The sequence below is a fragment of the Acartia tonsa genome, chromosome 9 (assembly GCF_053477335.1).
Source record: "Acartia tonsa isolate MP-2025a chromosome 9, ASM5347733v1, whole genome shotgun sequence".
NCBI lineage: Eukaryota > Metazoa > Arthropoda > Copepoda > Calanoida > Acartiidae > Acartia > Acartia tonsa.
Genome location: NC_137268.1, coordinates 47089357 through 47104411, shown reverse-complemented (window position 1 = coordinate 47104411; position 15055 = coordinate 47089357). Strand labels below are relative to the sequence as shown.

The 15055-nt window shown below is 29.9% G+C and overlaps 1 protein-coding gene across 8 annotated transcripts in view; it reads right to left on the bottom strand.

Moving 5' to 3' along the window:
* Positions 1-414: 414 nt before the first annotated feature.
* The window catches only part of LOC145329090 (fasciclin-3-like), a 243259-nt gene continuing 228618 nt past the window's right edge, over positions 415-15055 (bottom strand). For 2 of the 8 annotated variants that reach the window (XM_080173112.1, XM_080173114.1), the window contains 5 exons: positions 9020-9223; positions 7118-7196; positions 4734-4781; positions 2587-2671; positions 415-1998 (listed from right to left, as the gene is read on the bottom strand). In XM_080173112.1, coding sequence (XP_080029238.1) covers positions 1931-1998; positions 2587-2671; positions 4734-4781; positions 7118-7196; positions 9020-9223 — 484 coding nt within the window. In that variant the 3' untranslated portion in view covers positions 415-1930. The remainder of the gene's footprint in view (positions 1999-2586; positions 2672-4733; positions 4782-7117; positions 7197-9019; positions 9224-15055) is intronic. The other 6 variants (XM_080173113.1, XM_080173115.1, XM_080173117.1 and 3 more) reach the window with 3 other exon arrangements.

Below are 15055 nucleotides of genomic sequence, written 5' to 3'. Positions count from 1 at the left end.
ATCAATTTATCGTCCATTGTCTTATCACTTTAGATCCCTGGATGAACAACATATTAATGTATCTCAATTTATGATAAACAAAATATATCCTATTGTGACTTAAGATTAATGGTTGGAAAGTTTGGACACTGATGCTTTAAACATTGACAATCCAACTAAAGGTTGTATAGAGTTATTTGTAAAGAATGCCATGACGCTTCCATAGACACTTTAACATCGATTATAGTTCATACCTAGCCCATATGAGGTCAAATCTTAGGAAGGTAATTTCTCCCTTTTTTTTAAAAAAAACATCGTCTTCTAAAAATGACTCCCCACTGTCCTATTCCTTATGTATTGTTTAATTACCACCCTTTCTTCTTTGACAGACATACCTAAGTTAATAAGTAGCTTAGCCAAAAAAAACTTAGACAATGAATATCTTTGGTTTTATTATTCCAATATACAATTACACATAAATACAATGCACATTCATAAAATCAAAACAGATAAACATTAAACAGTTAAAATAGTTGGTTTCATGGTCCACACTGTATAAATTTATTATAAATCATAATTAGAATTTTCAAGAACTTATATGGTTAACATTGAATAGTAAATAAATCTAGCTATCTAAATCTAATTTTGTTTAATTCTCTGTTAAGTATAAGTTATTCAAAATCCTAACTGTTGTAGAAAAAAAATGAATTACAGTATTTTTAACCCCCTAGTATTTGTATATGTTTAATTATTGGTATTTTTGTAAACTCCCTCTCTTAATTATCTTGTTCTAATGACATAAATATATCATAATGATAAATTGAACATGTTATTTGTTAAAAAATGTTTTCCCCTATTATAAGAATTTATTACATTAAAAAAATGTATTTTTTACTCTAAAAAATAAAACATTAATTTCTTATATTACATTTGTAAAAAATATTTAATTTCTGTTTTTAAGAGTGAAAAATGTAAAATTATTGGTTTTTCACTGGCATGCAATAAGCACATTTAATTTATATGGTAACAGGATTTATTTAGTTTTTTTTCATATGGTAAGCTTAGGCCTTAAAAAATATAATAGTTTGGTACTTAATTTTAATTAAATTATAATTTAAAAGGTAACTTATATCCCATTTTTACATTACTTTGCTGTAATAATAAATATAGTTACTTTATGATATGGTAAAATCTCAAAATTGTGTATAAAGCAGAAAGTTTTTTTATTGCAATATCTTTATTAAATGCATATTCTTTTTTCATTAAATCACAGATTTATGTGAAAATTTATTAAAATCATTCTTTATTTTATAGCTATTAAAATATATATAAGCTTAAAAAATATTGCTGTTCTTTCATATGACTATAAAAATGTATATATAAATAGATGAAAACCTGACAAAAATAAGCTAAATATGATGATCTACAGGGTAATCATTATTATCTCTTTCATTTAAATTAAATGCTTTCTTTTCAAGAAAAATTCTTTTTTTGAATAGCCAAAAATTGCTTTGTAAAAAATCATTAAATTCATTAATAAGATTTTAATTTTTTTAATATCTTTTTTGCAAATTTTCCAGATATAACGACCTCCCTGTATTCATAAAAATGTGCTAAAAATTTTGATATGTGTTTTCACAAAAGTTTCTTTAAGAATGAATAAAAAAAAGTGCTCTTAAGTTTAACAAAACTTTTTTTGTCACTTTTAGAGTATTTTCTTTTTTGTATTATAAATTAAATATAAAATGGGAGATTATAATTTAGAAAGGAAGATTTTTGGAAGAAAAAAAGTACACAAAATGTATCTTTTTTGATAATTTTTACAACCATTTTAAGTTGGATTTAGGAAGCTTTTGTATGGAAAAGCAGTTATTAAATATGGATACATTTAAATAAATACATTAAAATTACAATTTAGGATATTTTAAGGTTAAAATAAATGTTGTGTTTTTTAAACATTGCTAGGTTTGATTTCAGCATATTCTGTCTTCTCATTTTCTACTGTTACTGTTGTGTTACCTAAAAAATAGTAACATTAGTTCAATGTAAGGTGAACAAAATAGCCTAAAACCATCATAAGATTTAAGTTTCAAATGTTTTAAACCTTCCCGGGCCTAATGTGCCAATGTGAAGTTCTCCTAAATTGGGAAACAAATGGTTTTAGTTAGAGAGATACTAATGAACAAACAAATAATTCTATGAAACTACTTAAATTACTACTTGCTTTAATCCTTGCCTCTAGAAGGGCGTAGGGTCATAAAATAGCTTAAAGCCTACCTGAAAAGTCCAACCAATTAAGACAAGGTTTTTCCAAACCCTTTAGTTTTAGACAAAAAAACCTACTTTATATTTTAAGTTACAGCACAGCATTATCAAAGAAATATATTGAAATATAAAAAGTCAGGGACAAGGGAATGCTAATCTGACAAACAACTCTAAATGAAAATGTCCCCACAACCCCCTTCCCCTTTTCTTCCCCTTTTTTATTATCCCTCTTCAGTTACATGACAAAAACAATATAAACCACTTGATACTTTATAAGGTTTTGTGATTTTTTAAAGAATTTTTGTTTAGAATAGCTACCCCTGATAAAAAGTATGAACTTACCATCAGAAAGGGCAGTTTTGTCCAGATCAGCATAAACAATGTCGTCTTTGTTCTCAACTCCTTGGATTTCTGTGCTGTCTTTCAACTAAATAGATAGATATATAAACAATGTCGTCTTTGTTTTCAACTCCTTGGATTTCCGTGTTTTTTTTCTTCAACTAGATAGAAAGATAGTGATATGATACATCGATTAGCAATATCGTCTTTGATCTCCATTTTTAAAATTTTTAACCTTAGATAAATATAGCGAATGAAAGGTAGATAAATTAATAGAAAGATGGAAATAGTTTAGATTTTATGTAAGAAAGAAACATGTTAGGCCAAATCCTATCAAATTTGCTGTACTAGCCTCAGAAATTGTTTAGGATTTGGCCCTTAGTTTGATTGTAAGGTGGTTTTGTTAAATAGATAGGTAATAGATGTTTAGATATATAGACTTTAAAGAAATGCAAAAAACATAGATTTTCATAAAATATTTAACAATATGAAACAGTAAACACAAAAATTAACAACCAATCAAAATAAAAACACCGAATAGGCAATGTTTCAATTGAAAAAAACAGCAAAAATAATAGAATAAATATAGCAAACAAGGATAAAATGTACATAAAACATATAAAGAAGAAACATTCTCAAAAAGCAATTTGAGTTTTTTTTCAATCCCAAATGTTGTTTGTTCAAAGAAATTGAAGAAAAATTTCCAAAAAAAGCTACATAAATAGAAACGATTAAAATCACAACAAAAACAGATATTAAACTAAAGAAAATTTATAAACAAGTTTTATACATTTGTTTTTCCAGTATTTTTTTTCTGCTAGTCCTGTACGTCATAAAATCTGGTAATGGTATAGTAAGAAAGTTGATATAATTTTCTTATCTTGAAAACTTCCTCTTTAAAATGTGCCAGGGACAACACAAAATACCCAACCGCCCCCCCCCCCCGAAAAAAACACCCCAGGTGTCTACAATGGGGTGGGGTGTTTCCGATTAAAATTTAAAAATCTAGGAAAATTTCATTTACTGCCCCTCAAACATCATATGTGATAACTAAAAATATAACAAAGGCTTACCATCCATCAACCCCACCCCACCTTAACTCTAAGAGAAAACTTTTAACTTTTCCGCCAATTAAATAATCATGTTTTTCTTTTCAATTATGTTCAATCATGTTCACTTCTTATAGAGCATTTTTTTATGTTTTATCACATTGTAAGTTAAGAAAAAACTTGTCAGCCTTCTAATTGTGATTCTAGGTGAAAAACATAGTTGTACATTAAGTGAAAAACAACTATTTCTTTGAAAATAAACATTTTTAGAGTTTTAAGAACAATGTGTTTTTTAATTAGTAGAACAAAGGGGTAGGAGCATAAACGTAGACGTCCAAGGGGGGGGGGTAATGGGGTGATTACCACCCCATTTAAATTTTACCCCTACTCTGGGGGTGCCGTAGCCACCCCCAACCATTTAGGAGGGGGTATTTACCCCCAAAAAACGAATTACCCCCCACTTAAAAAATTTTTACCCCCCCCCCAAAAAACAAAAAAGCTTGGACGCCCCTGAGCATAAATAGGTAAAGACTAGAATTTCTGCATTTTAAAACAGAATAACTTCTTCATCTTCGTATATTCTCATCTACTAGGTTTTACGGTCGACTTTGTTTCAGGTATAATGCACGTTGCTAAACGCGGCAATATGCTGGGCCCAATAAAAAGACGACATTTAGATACAATCAATCAGTATAAAAGAGGGACATTTTTTCACATACTTCAGTAAAGTTGGGTGTAAGCTACCAGTCAAATGCGCTTATTAGGTCAAACTGGTCTTAATCGTAACCAAACTCAATTACTATTAAAACGTTTTATTGTTTTGTTATTTGCTATTGTTATTGATTGATTGTATTTTAATGTCGTCTTTTTATCAGTAACAAAAGACAATTATTAGTCTTAGAAAATTAAACTAAAACAATAAGACAAAAAGGAGAAAAACCTACTTTGCCTTCAAGATTTCCATAATTACGTAATGCTATTTTTAAAATTATTTTCTCTTTAATCTTAATTTTTGATTGATGAGTGAAGCAAAATAGACAAAACATCCAACAGACAACAAGACAAAACACACAAAAAAAACATTGATTTTTAAAAACTTACAGATTCGAAACTCTGCATAGGAGAAACCTTTGATATCTTTATTTTCACCTAAAATTTAAATTTTGTTATCTATTTATTTGTTAAAATATGCCTATAATTTTAAAACCTTTATATGTTTATCGTATGTATATATATATCTTGCCAACCTTTTTTCTATTTTCTTCAAAGAACTAAATAAATTTACAACGAGGACAATAATAACTATTAGTGGCGCAACAATAACAAGCCAACAATATATCGACAATAGTAGTCTGTCATAATGTGTCGATAATCAGTCAAACAAGTCAGAGATCTAAAGGGATAAGACAGTGGTCGATAAATTGCTGTACATCCCAAATTGATACTCCAAATTTTCCCTTCTGTTTATCACATTTAGTAATTGAAACGATTGAAAACTCAACTTAATGAACCAACCAATCAAAGTTGAAAGGGACTACGAAAAATAACCATGTTATAAAGTAGCTATGCTTCTAAAATGGTAAAACATGGACTATTTGAGAGCCAACGTTTGATCTTATAAGTACTTTTCAGAATTATACATTAAATAAATGGAAAAAGATATATAAGATAAAATAGGTCATGTAAAAGTAAATTTCTTGGAAAACAAGGATGACAACATTAATAAAAGCGAAGCTAAACAAACCCAGCAATCTAATAATGAAGAAATATGGAGAACAAGTATTTATCAGACATAGTTTCTTTAATAACAAAACCTATTAATGTAGCATAATTTTAGTTGTATAGAGTATAAGACAATGCTGAGATACATCCCCAGTTATAATAAACAAAATAACCAGTTCTTGAGATTAAAATTATTTGTAAAAAAGTTTAGGTACCTAGCTATTGCTAGTTTGTACCACCCAATAAATTTTATCAAAAATCAACAAAAGTATCCTAAGCTTCGAAGCCAACAAGGAAGATAATGTATTTAGTTACAAAACTTTAAGTACCAATGTAGTTCACAGTACAATATATGTATATCTTGTATAGTATCTGGGACAGAATTGGCAATTTCGTTTATCATCGTTGGGGAAGTACATTGATTTATCAGCCATTGTCTTATCCCTTTAGAGCCCTTGTGTATAGTATACCTAACAACTTTGTTGTGTGCTTGTAAAGGAAAACTTTTATGAAAATTTCCACCAAAACTTTCAGTGAATTTCAGAGATTTAGGCAAAAGCGACTGAGAATAAATTACAATTATGATATTTTTAACAGATTGTGTAATTAAGAATTGGTTGTCTGAATGACGTGTGACGATTCAGTGATAAGACAATGAACACTAATGATGTATGTACATCCCCAATGCAGTTCTAAAATATTGACTGAAAAAATTGGACATTTCGAGTTAGAACTAACCAATCAAGATTCAATAAAAGATATCTAGAGTTCAAAGCTCGTTTATATGGGAATGTATTTTTCAGACTTTACATACTATAGTATAATTTACTGTCAAATCTCCCCTCTCCCTCAGTTATCCAAGTGCAAGAATAAAATATTTTTGTTAAATTTTGCCATTTCTTTTTCCATGTTAAAATTTAATTATCTAGAACAATAGTTTAGATACACTGGATATGAAGGGATAAGACAATGGTGACTAAATTAATCTACACCCATTTCTTTCTCCAAGTAACCATAAGCTATTTTAGAGCAGTGATCTAAAGGGATAAGACAATGGCGGATAAATTAATGTACACCCCCAATGATGATACACAAAATTACACCTTTTGTAAATTACAATATGTGGCTGAAACATTTTGGCACTCAACTTACTGAACCAAACAATCAAAGTTTAATAAAAGTACTTAAAGTTGTCGAGCCAGCGAATAAGAAAACGTTGTTGTAATAAACAGCCCAATGTCCCGTTCCTCCCTGATTTTAAAGGCGCAATGGGAGATTAATTTCTTGCCCATTGTTGTATCCCTGTGTGCCTGAGCTATACACATTGACACATTTTTAATTAAACTTTTACCAAGAAATTTTACTTTCAACATTTTGAGATCACATTTTTTTTTCATTTGTTGACTTTTTAAAACTTTTTAACAAACTAATTTTAGGGTCAAAGCTATATGGACATAGAACAGTATTGATTAATATTTGGGCTGTGTTACACTAGTCCCCAAAGTTATATAATCGATGGCTTAATATCTTCGGGAACTTTTATTGACTTTTGATTTGTTGATTCATTCAAGTTGAATGTCAACCACTAATTGTAACCTATGGAGGGGTATTTTTATGCATCATCATTGGTTATGTACACAACTCATCGGCCGTTGTCCTGTCCCTTTAGATCCATGATAAAAACTAATATACACTTGCAGAGAAGCTTTGCTACTAAAAATATGCTCTAGCATTGGATAGCCACAACAACAACAAAAACTCACCTCCTCACTCTCTTGGCTGCTCGCAGATTTTCTTGGGGAGGGGATGGCCTTCTTGAATGCGATAAATAGGCTCGACATTCTGCAAAATAACATATATATTAATGGATGGATGAATAATAGATAGATAAATCAATCAATAGAGATGAATAGATTGAGAGATAGGTGGATAGATGTATGCAAGAATAATAGATAAATGGATTGATATAATAATAACTAGACAAATAAACAGATGGATGGATAAAATTGATAGATTGATGGATAGAAAAGTCAATAGATAAATTGATGGATAGATGCCTTTAAAAATAATCTATTTTTTATGGAGTTTTTTTAAATTTTTTTCAGGTAACTAAAAATGGTCATAAGTGAAATAAAATAAATCGGTATATTTTTATCTATTACAGAATCATATTCTGTAATTAAAACAATTTTAAAAAATCAATAGTAAAAAAGTTAGTGGTATAATATTTATCCTTGGGTGACGGTTCCATTGTCCATTGGAAAAATGTATTTATGATATACATGGATATTATGACAAGGGAAAAATTGTCGGCAATATAGCTTGCTAACATGGAATTTATTTATTGTTCAGTTCGTTCATTCGGTAGGAGCTGAGCGGAGGGGTAAAGAGAGTGGAAAGGGGGAATCGTTATTTTAGCCCACTGCGTGTTTCACTTTATTAGAGAACATGAAAATCTGGTGGTGTACGATCCAGGTATTAGTATATCCATTATTGGAAATAATAATTGAAAGCCAATTTAAAATATTGTAATTCAATCTGACATAAAAGATATTTTGTAGAGTTGTAATGTTTCAATCGTAGTACCTCTACAAGTTTGTTTCATATTTCAGGAATTTTAATCAATTTAATCATGTGATATTTGTCTATGTGTCTAGAAATTCTCTCATAATAAATTACATAAATGTTTGCCTATGTTAACTATTTATTTCTTAATTTGTTATTCTTCGGGTCTGTCGGTCTGCCTGTAATATTAACGTCACTTCATTTTCCTCTTTCCCCTTTTATCTGAATTTTAACCTGGATAACATCTTGCGTACGATACACCACAAGATCTTTTATAATTTATTTTGGTGCCAAACCTTTCAAAGGAAGTGCAAGGTTAAACGGCTAAATGTCGTAAAGACAACCAACTCTTTAATTGCACAACTTTGTCAGGAATTCCTAACTGTGTATGGTAATATGTTGTGCCTGTTTTGGGCCAAGGCAGTCTCCTAACTCTATCTAGGAACCATATTTAACGTTTTAAGTTATGACGCAATTGTAGGCCGAGATTCGAACCTAGCCCCAACGCCTCAGTCTCGTTTTCTTCTTATGTTTACTTATTTTCACATTTTATGAGATGCTCGCTGCTTTTTGACAAAATAGTCTTTGTTATTACTCTAAAAATGTCTTTTGTGGGTAATAACACAAAGGATCTTTGTCATTTCAATTCTTATCATTTTATATATTTATAGATAATTCTCTTTTTTTTTGGTTTTGATATCAGAAGGGGGAATATATTGGGTTAACAATACCTTCTTCTTATATTTTAGTATTTAAATTTTACAATGTATTTTAATCAAATAGTCTTTGTATATTATATGATTTAAAATTCTGTGTATTTATAATTATAATTTACAGTGAAGTTCTTTTACCTGAAAAAACAGCCGTCTATTTCAAACAGGAGGCGATCAAATTTAATTCCAAAATAAATCAAGGACTGACGGACCATTTGAATTATATTTTGAATGAAGGAGTATTCACTAAAATTTTCAGCCATCTATCTGAAATAGCAGCCAAGATGCATTCATCTTTACCCCCATACCATTTCTTAAAGACGTACAGACCAACGTATGGATATTTCTAATTATAAAGCAGCTGTTTATTTTGTTAAAAAAACTTACTTTTCAGGGAGGGAAGCTTTAGGTTTTCCATTAGCAGTTGTAGCGGCGGCGGCTCCATCTGTCTCTGTAGCATCTCCGTCGGCTCCCTTCTCCGCATCTCCGTTGGCAGCAGCTCCGTTTGTAGCGGCTCCGTTGGATGCGACTGTGGCGGTTCCGTTAACCGCTACGGCGGTTTGAGTGTCCTCCGAGCTCTCGGTATCGCTGCTAAATTATATCAGGTTTTAGATAGATAGATGGATAGATATATATATATATATATATATATATATATAGATAGATAGATAGATAGATAGATAGATAGATAGATAGATAGATAGATAGATAGATAGATAGATAGATAGATAGATAGATAGATAGATAGATAGATAGATAGATAGATAGATAGATAGATAGATAGATAGATAGATAGATAGATAGATAGATAGATAGATAGATAGATAGATAGATAGATAGATAGATAGATAGATAGATAGATAGATAGATAGATAGATAGATAGATAGATAGATAGATAGATAGATAGATAGATAGATAGATAGATAGATAGATAGATAGATAGATAGATAGATAGATAGATAGATAGATAGATAGATAGATAGATAGATAGATAGATAGATAGATAGATAGATAGATAGATCGATAGATAGATAGATCGATAGATAGATAGATAGAAATAAAAGGTCAGTTTTAAATGTATTCCAACACAAAAAAAATATTCTATTTTATTTCTTTCCCCTTAACCTTATTCAGTATATATTTATACAATATTGACAATTTTACTTAGTAATTAAAAAAAACTATCTGAATTAAGATATACATTGGTAGCTAAACATATCTTGTATATTAGTTATAAAATGGATATACTATAGTTTTGATCTTACTACAGATTTTCATATACTCTAATAAAGTGAAACTTGTAGCGGGATAAAATAACGATTACCTCCCCTCCTACTAGATGAACTAACTGGCCAATATGTTCCATGTTAGCAATCTAAATTGGCAACAATATTTCCCCTGTCATAATATCCACGTTTTTCTACATCCACTACTTATAGCTGTATAGTAGTACGGAGATGTGGTTGTTTTTGAGGAAAACTTTTTACTCTGTAAAATATTGAATTATTTATGTAGAAGTTTATAGAAAATAAATCTATATTATTTAACCTGAATGGATTGATAGATAGATAGAGGATAATAGAAAGGGTATAGATTAGTTAGATAGGTAACTTAATTTCTTAACAGGAATGAACAATGTATTTTATAAAAATTGTTTGAGTTGAAAAAACAGTAATTTCTAGATTTAACAACTCTGTATTTTAAGATATATTTTGACAATTGAGAACCTTATATATTTTGAGAAATATATTTGGAGTTGTTAACCCTGGATTTTATGATATAATTTAAGAATTTTAGAATATGTTTTAAAGTTGCTAACCATAGATTGTTACTCCCACTTTAAAAGGAAAAGGAATATTGAATTATGTTAATACAATACAGACAATATTACACATTAGCTAAATTTACACACACGTAGACAAATATAAAAAGTAACAGGATTGCACTATTCGCTGCACCGATATGATTCTCCTTTACAATATAGCTTCTCATATGTCATTGGAAGGTTTTTAACTATTTTGGGTAAGGATACTACCACCCTATCAAGAGAAATTGCGCCTTTTGTTTTTTTCTTTTAAAATTATAATTAAAAGTGAGGGAAGGCCTCTAGGGGCGTAGTCGCTAGTTCTAGAATAAATGATAACATGAAGTTTTGTAGAATTGCCAAGTTGAAAGAACACCAAAATAAGAAACATGTTTTCTTTTGATCAATATTTTATTATATTCATATAGTTGGAAATGTATATTCTATATAAAACAAACATTGGACTTATTAAACTAGTACCTAAAGTTTTATAAGCATGTTCTCTTAATAGTTGGCTGAAAAACTTATTACTGAAGTGGTTATTCTGTTATCATTATCTAGTGTGTGCATCAATTTTTCGTCCATTGTCTTATCCCTTCAGATATTGTGTTTTGGCAATTTGTAGCTGCTGGATTTGTGTACAATAAGATCTCGAAAATGTATTGGTCTGGTATTAGTAAAGGCAGGTGTTTGGCTATTTTGTTTTGGTCTTTAGAATTTATCCTTCCCTCCCACCCTTCCAAAAAAAATATTTCTTTTTTTTAATTTATAGAATTAGAAGATATAAATTTATTTTCAATTTAGCATAAAATTCTATTTTAACCAGGTAGGATAAAAAATCCACCGATTTTTTTGAAATTTTTTCTATTGATGTTGAATTCAAATCATATTCATATGAAAATGGTCAGACATAAAGATATAGGTAATACACCCTTTTTTAAGGGGGGGGGGGGAGGAATTTTAAACCCCCGTTTGAGATTTGTTGAAAGTCCTTGCTATTGTGCTAACAACCAATTTTAATATTTTATGAATTTTTTTTTTTAAATGGTCAGGGCCGACATATTATTGACATTTTTATATCTTATGTTGATAAAATTACAGCAGAAAACATGATTACTGTTTCATTTTTCCATGATTAATTTTAGATTCAATTTTAGGAGAGGGTAATCCTATTTTTTTTGGAATAGCCAGGGAGGAAGGGAGCGGCCATTGGACTGTTAGTTATGGAAAAATCTGGGGACTTTAATCGAATACTGATTGGTTGGTTCAACCTAGAAGTGATTAAACGTTTTAACCAATATTTTTTTTATCTGCAGAAAGGGTAATTTAGTTTATCAACAAATCTTTTTCTTTATTTTCTTATCCCTTAAGATTCCTTATAGTAGAAGATTTCATACAAATTCATACAAAAAATGGACGAAGATATAAGTAGGAATTTTAATAAGTAAGAATTATAGCATTTTTAAAAGCGAAGCTTTTCTATAATTAGGGTCGGTCCGTCCGTACGTCCGTCCGAGATAGATAGCTTTTTTTCGTTGATTTAGGCATGTTAGATTTCATGGTATTTCTGTAGTAGTTAGGTACGATTCAGAAAGCGTAGCAACTCTATAATCATTACCAGAATGTCCGTACGTCCATTTTAAACATGTTGATTTTTCTACTTTTTTAACAACAAATTGTTGTGTGATTTAATTATCCGTTTGATCAGATTTTTGGTATATTGATTCCTGGGACAACAAAGTACAATATTATAAGCGAAGCAACTCTATAACTAAGTCTAAAAATGTCCATAAACATTATCCAGTATCAAGCAGTTTTTCATCAAATTTACTTACAATTTTCCTTCGACTCTTATACTTTTATTTTCTGATTATTCAGTCCTGACACTATACAAGTATTAATGTCTGTTTGTCCTACCGTTTCAGTGCTTCGCTTTTATGGATGTTGTCATCCTTGTTATCTATGAAATACAATGTCCTTAGATAGTCAAACAATAACATGTAATGTAACTATCCCATGAGAAAGTAGTTAGGGTATTTTAACAGTAGCTTTAGATTTCGATAACTATTGAACCGATTCCACATTTTGGTAAAGCTTAACATCGTTCTTGGGATGGTTTGAGGCTATCTTTTTATCCCTACATGCTAGGGGCGCAACCGATATTCATATCAAGGTTTTTTTTGGTGTCTGAATAAAGCTAAAGATCTCAGAAAATGTTGGTCAGAAATGGTTATATTTGTCAGGGAATCTTTATAAATGTCTTGGGATTGTTTTAAGCTATTTCTTCACATCTCAAGTTAATATAATCATCATAGACAACCGTACTGTAATTATTATAAAGTTGCTACGCTTTATAAATTAGATTTTGTAACTGAAAATACATCATATTTACTTCAAATCGATAGAACAATTCTAACAAGTACAATGTTGTTCAAAGCTATCTGTTACAGACGGAAAGATCCATTTTATATAAAAGCTTCTCTTGGAAATATGTATAAACGTTGTAAGTTTTTAGGATTAGCGAAATTCTGAAAATCTAATTTAGACTTTTTCCTTTTATATGTTTAGTGGAATTAATTTCAAATTATCTTTCTATTTTTATACAGAAATTTTTGGTTCTACGACAAACGCAAACCTAACCTATTTTAGACCATCTTGCAGGTTTTTTAAATTCCTAACCCCTGCGGGGGGCTTATTTGTTCATTCATATCTTAACCTAACCTAATATGTATAGTAATACTTAATAAAATTAATATTTTAACACTCCTGCGTTTGTCCACTCCGACGTTTGGGACTCCTGCGTTTGTCCTGGAACCAAATTTTTCTTACTTTTAGTAAGCTAAAATCGTCCTATCGATTTAAAACCTTGCGTTTAAAATTATTAAAACAATATGATCTGGTATTATTCTAAATTTTAATCTTCCATAGTCTGCCGGGAAGGGAGGGGACAGTGACTAGTAAATTATAGTGGTACCCAAAGTTTTATAAGCACATTCGTTGTCTTAAAAACATTTAGTTCATTTACAATCTAAATTTGTATGGAACAAACTAACAAATTGTTCAACCAATTTTAATCTAGTTTATCATGATTGGGGATGTACATTAATTTATGATTTGATCCATTGTCTTATCCCTTGAGATCCCTGAAAAAATTTAGTTAATTTTACTAATATAAAATTACAAAAAATGGTCGATAATTTTTTGCTTCAATTTATTCCCCGTGTTTAATTAGTTAAATAAAATAAAAATTCTTTTATCTTTTTTTTATATTAGCTTTATTTACTCTTTTTCGATCTATTAATTTTTGTCCATCTGTCTATCTATTGTTTGTTAGTTGTCTGTAATTTCTCTCTTTCTCTTTCTCTTTCTCTTTCTCTCTCTCTCTCTCTCTCTCTCTCTTTTTCTCTCTCTCTCTCTCTCTCTCCTATTCTTTGATATCTTTCTTTTTTCTCGCTATTTATCTCTCTTTCTCCCTCTTTCTCTCTCGAAAAGGTGAAGAAAAAATAATTTAGAACACAGTTGGATATAAATAGATTTATTAAATAGATAGATATATATATAGTTAGACAGTTAGATGTATAGATAGATAGTTTAATATATAGATAGATAGATTATTAGATAATAAAGATCCCAGTTGGAAATAAAACCATTCTGATTCATATGTGTATGAACAGTTTGATTGTTCATACAAAATATTAGAAAAAAAATACTCATAATAACAGCCAAACGTCTTTTTGAAGGTTTAAAATATTTTTCAGTATGGCTTCGAAACTGATAATTATCCGTTGGATTAGAACCGTTTCTCAGCCATAACGAAAAAGAACGTATAATATCTTATTACAGATAATTCTCCACCTATATTAAAAAAAATATCATAATATCATTGCCAGTTCTGTTAGCTCGGGCCTTCGATTCATCAAAGCCAGCAAAACTGGTTTTAAACTTATAATTTTTTATTTAAATATCCACGGAAAGCTGTCTACAATACTAAGCGATAAATAACAATTTCATCTTTTTTTATAGGAAAACCATTGCTACAGTATTGATATAAATGAAATAAGACACAGGAAATTGTAAATAAATCAGGGATCTAAGAATAGGCAACTGGAATTTTAAATGGACCACCCCCCGGGCCCCCCCCCCCACCCCTCCCTCGAACCTAAACAATAAACAATTGTCGTCATAAATTATGATGGTTATTGACAGTTAGAACAAGGATGACAACATCCATAAAAGCGAAGCACTGAAACAGTGACTTGATTATAGAGTTGCTTCGCTAATAACATTATACTTTGTTGTCCCAGGAATCACTATACAAAAAATCAGATCAATCGGATGATTAGAACTCATAAAAATTTGTTGTTTAAAAAGTAAAAAAATCAAAGTTTAAAATGGACGTACGGACATTTTGGTAATGATTATAGAGTTGCTACGCTTTCTAAATCGTACCTAATTACTAAAGGAATCACCATGCAGAATTTGAAATAGATAGGACAATTCTAACATGCCTAAATTAACGAAAAAAGCTATCCGTTACGGACGGACGGACGGACGTACGGACGGACGGATCGACCCTAATTATAGAAAAGCTTCGCTTTTAAAAAAAGAGTAAACGTTA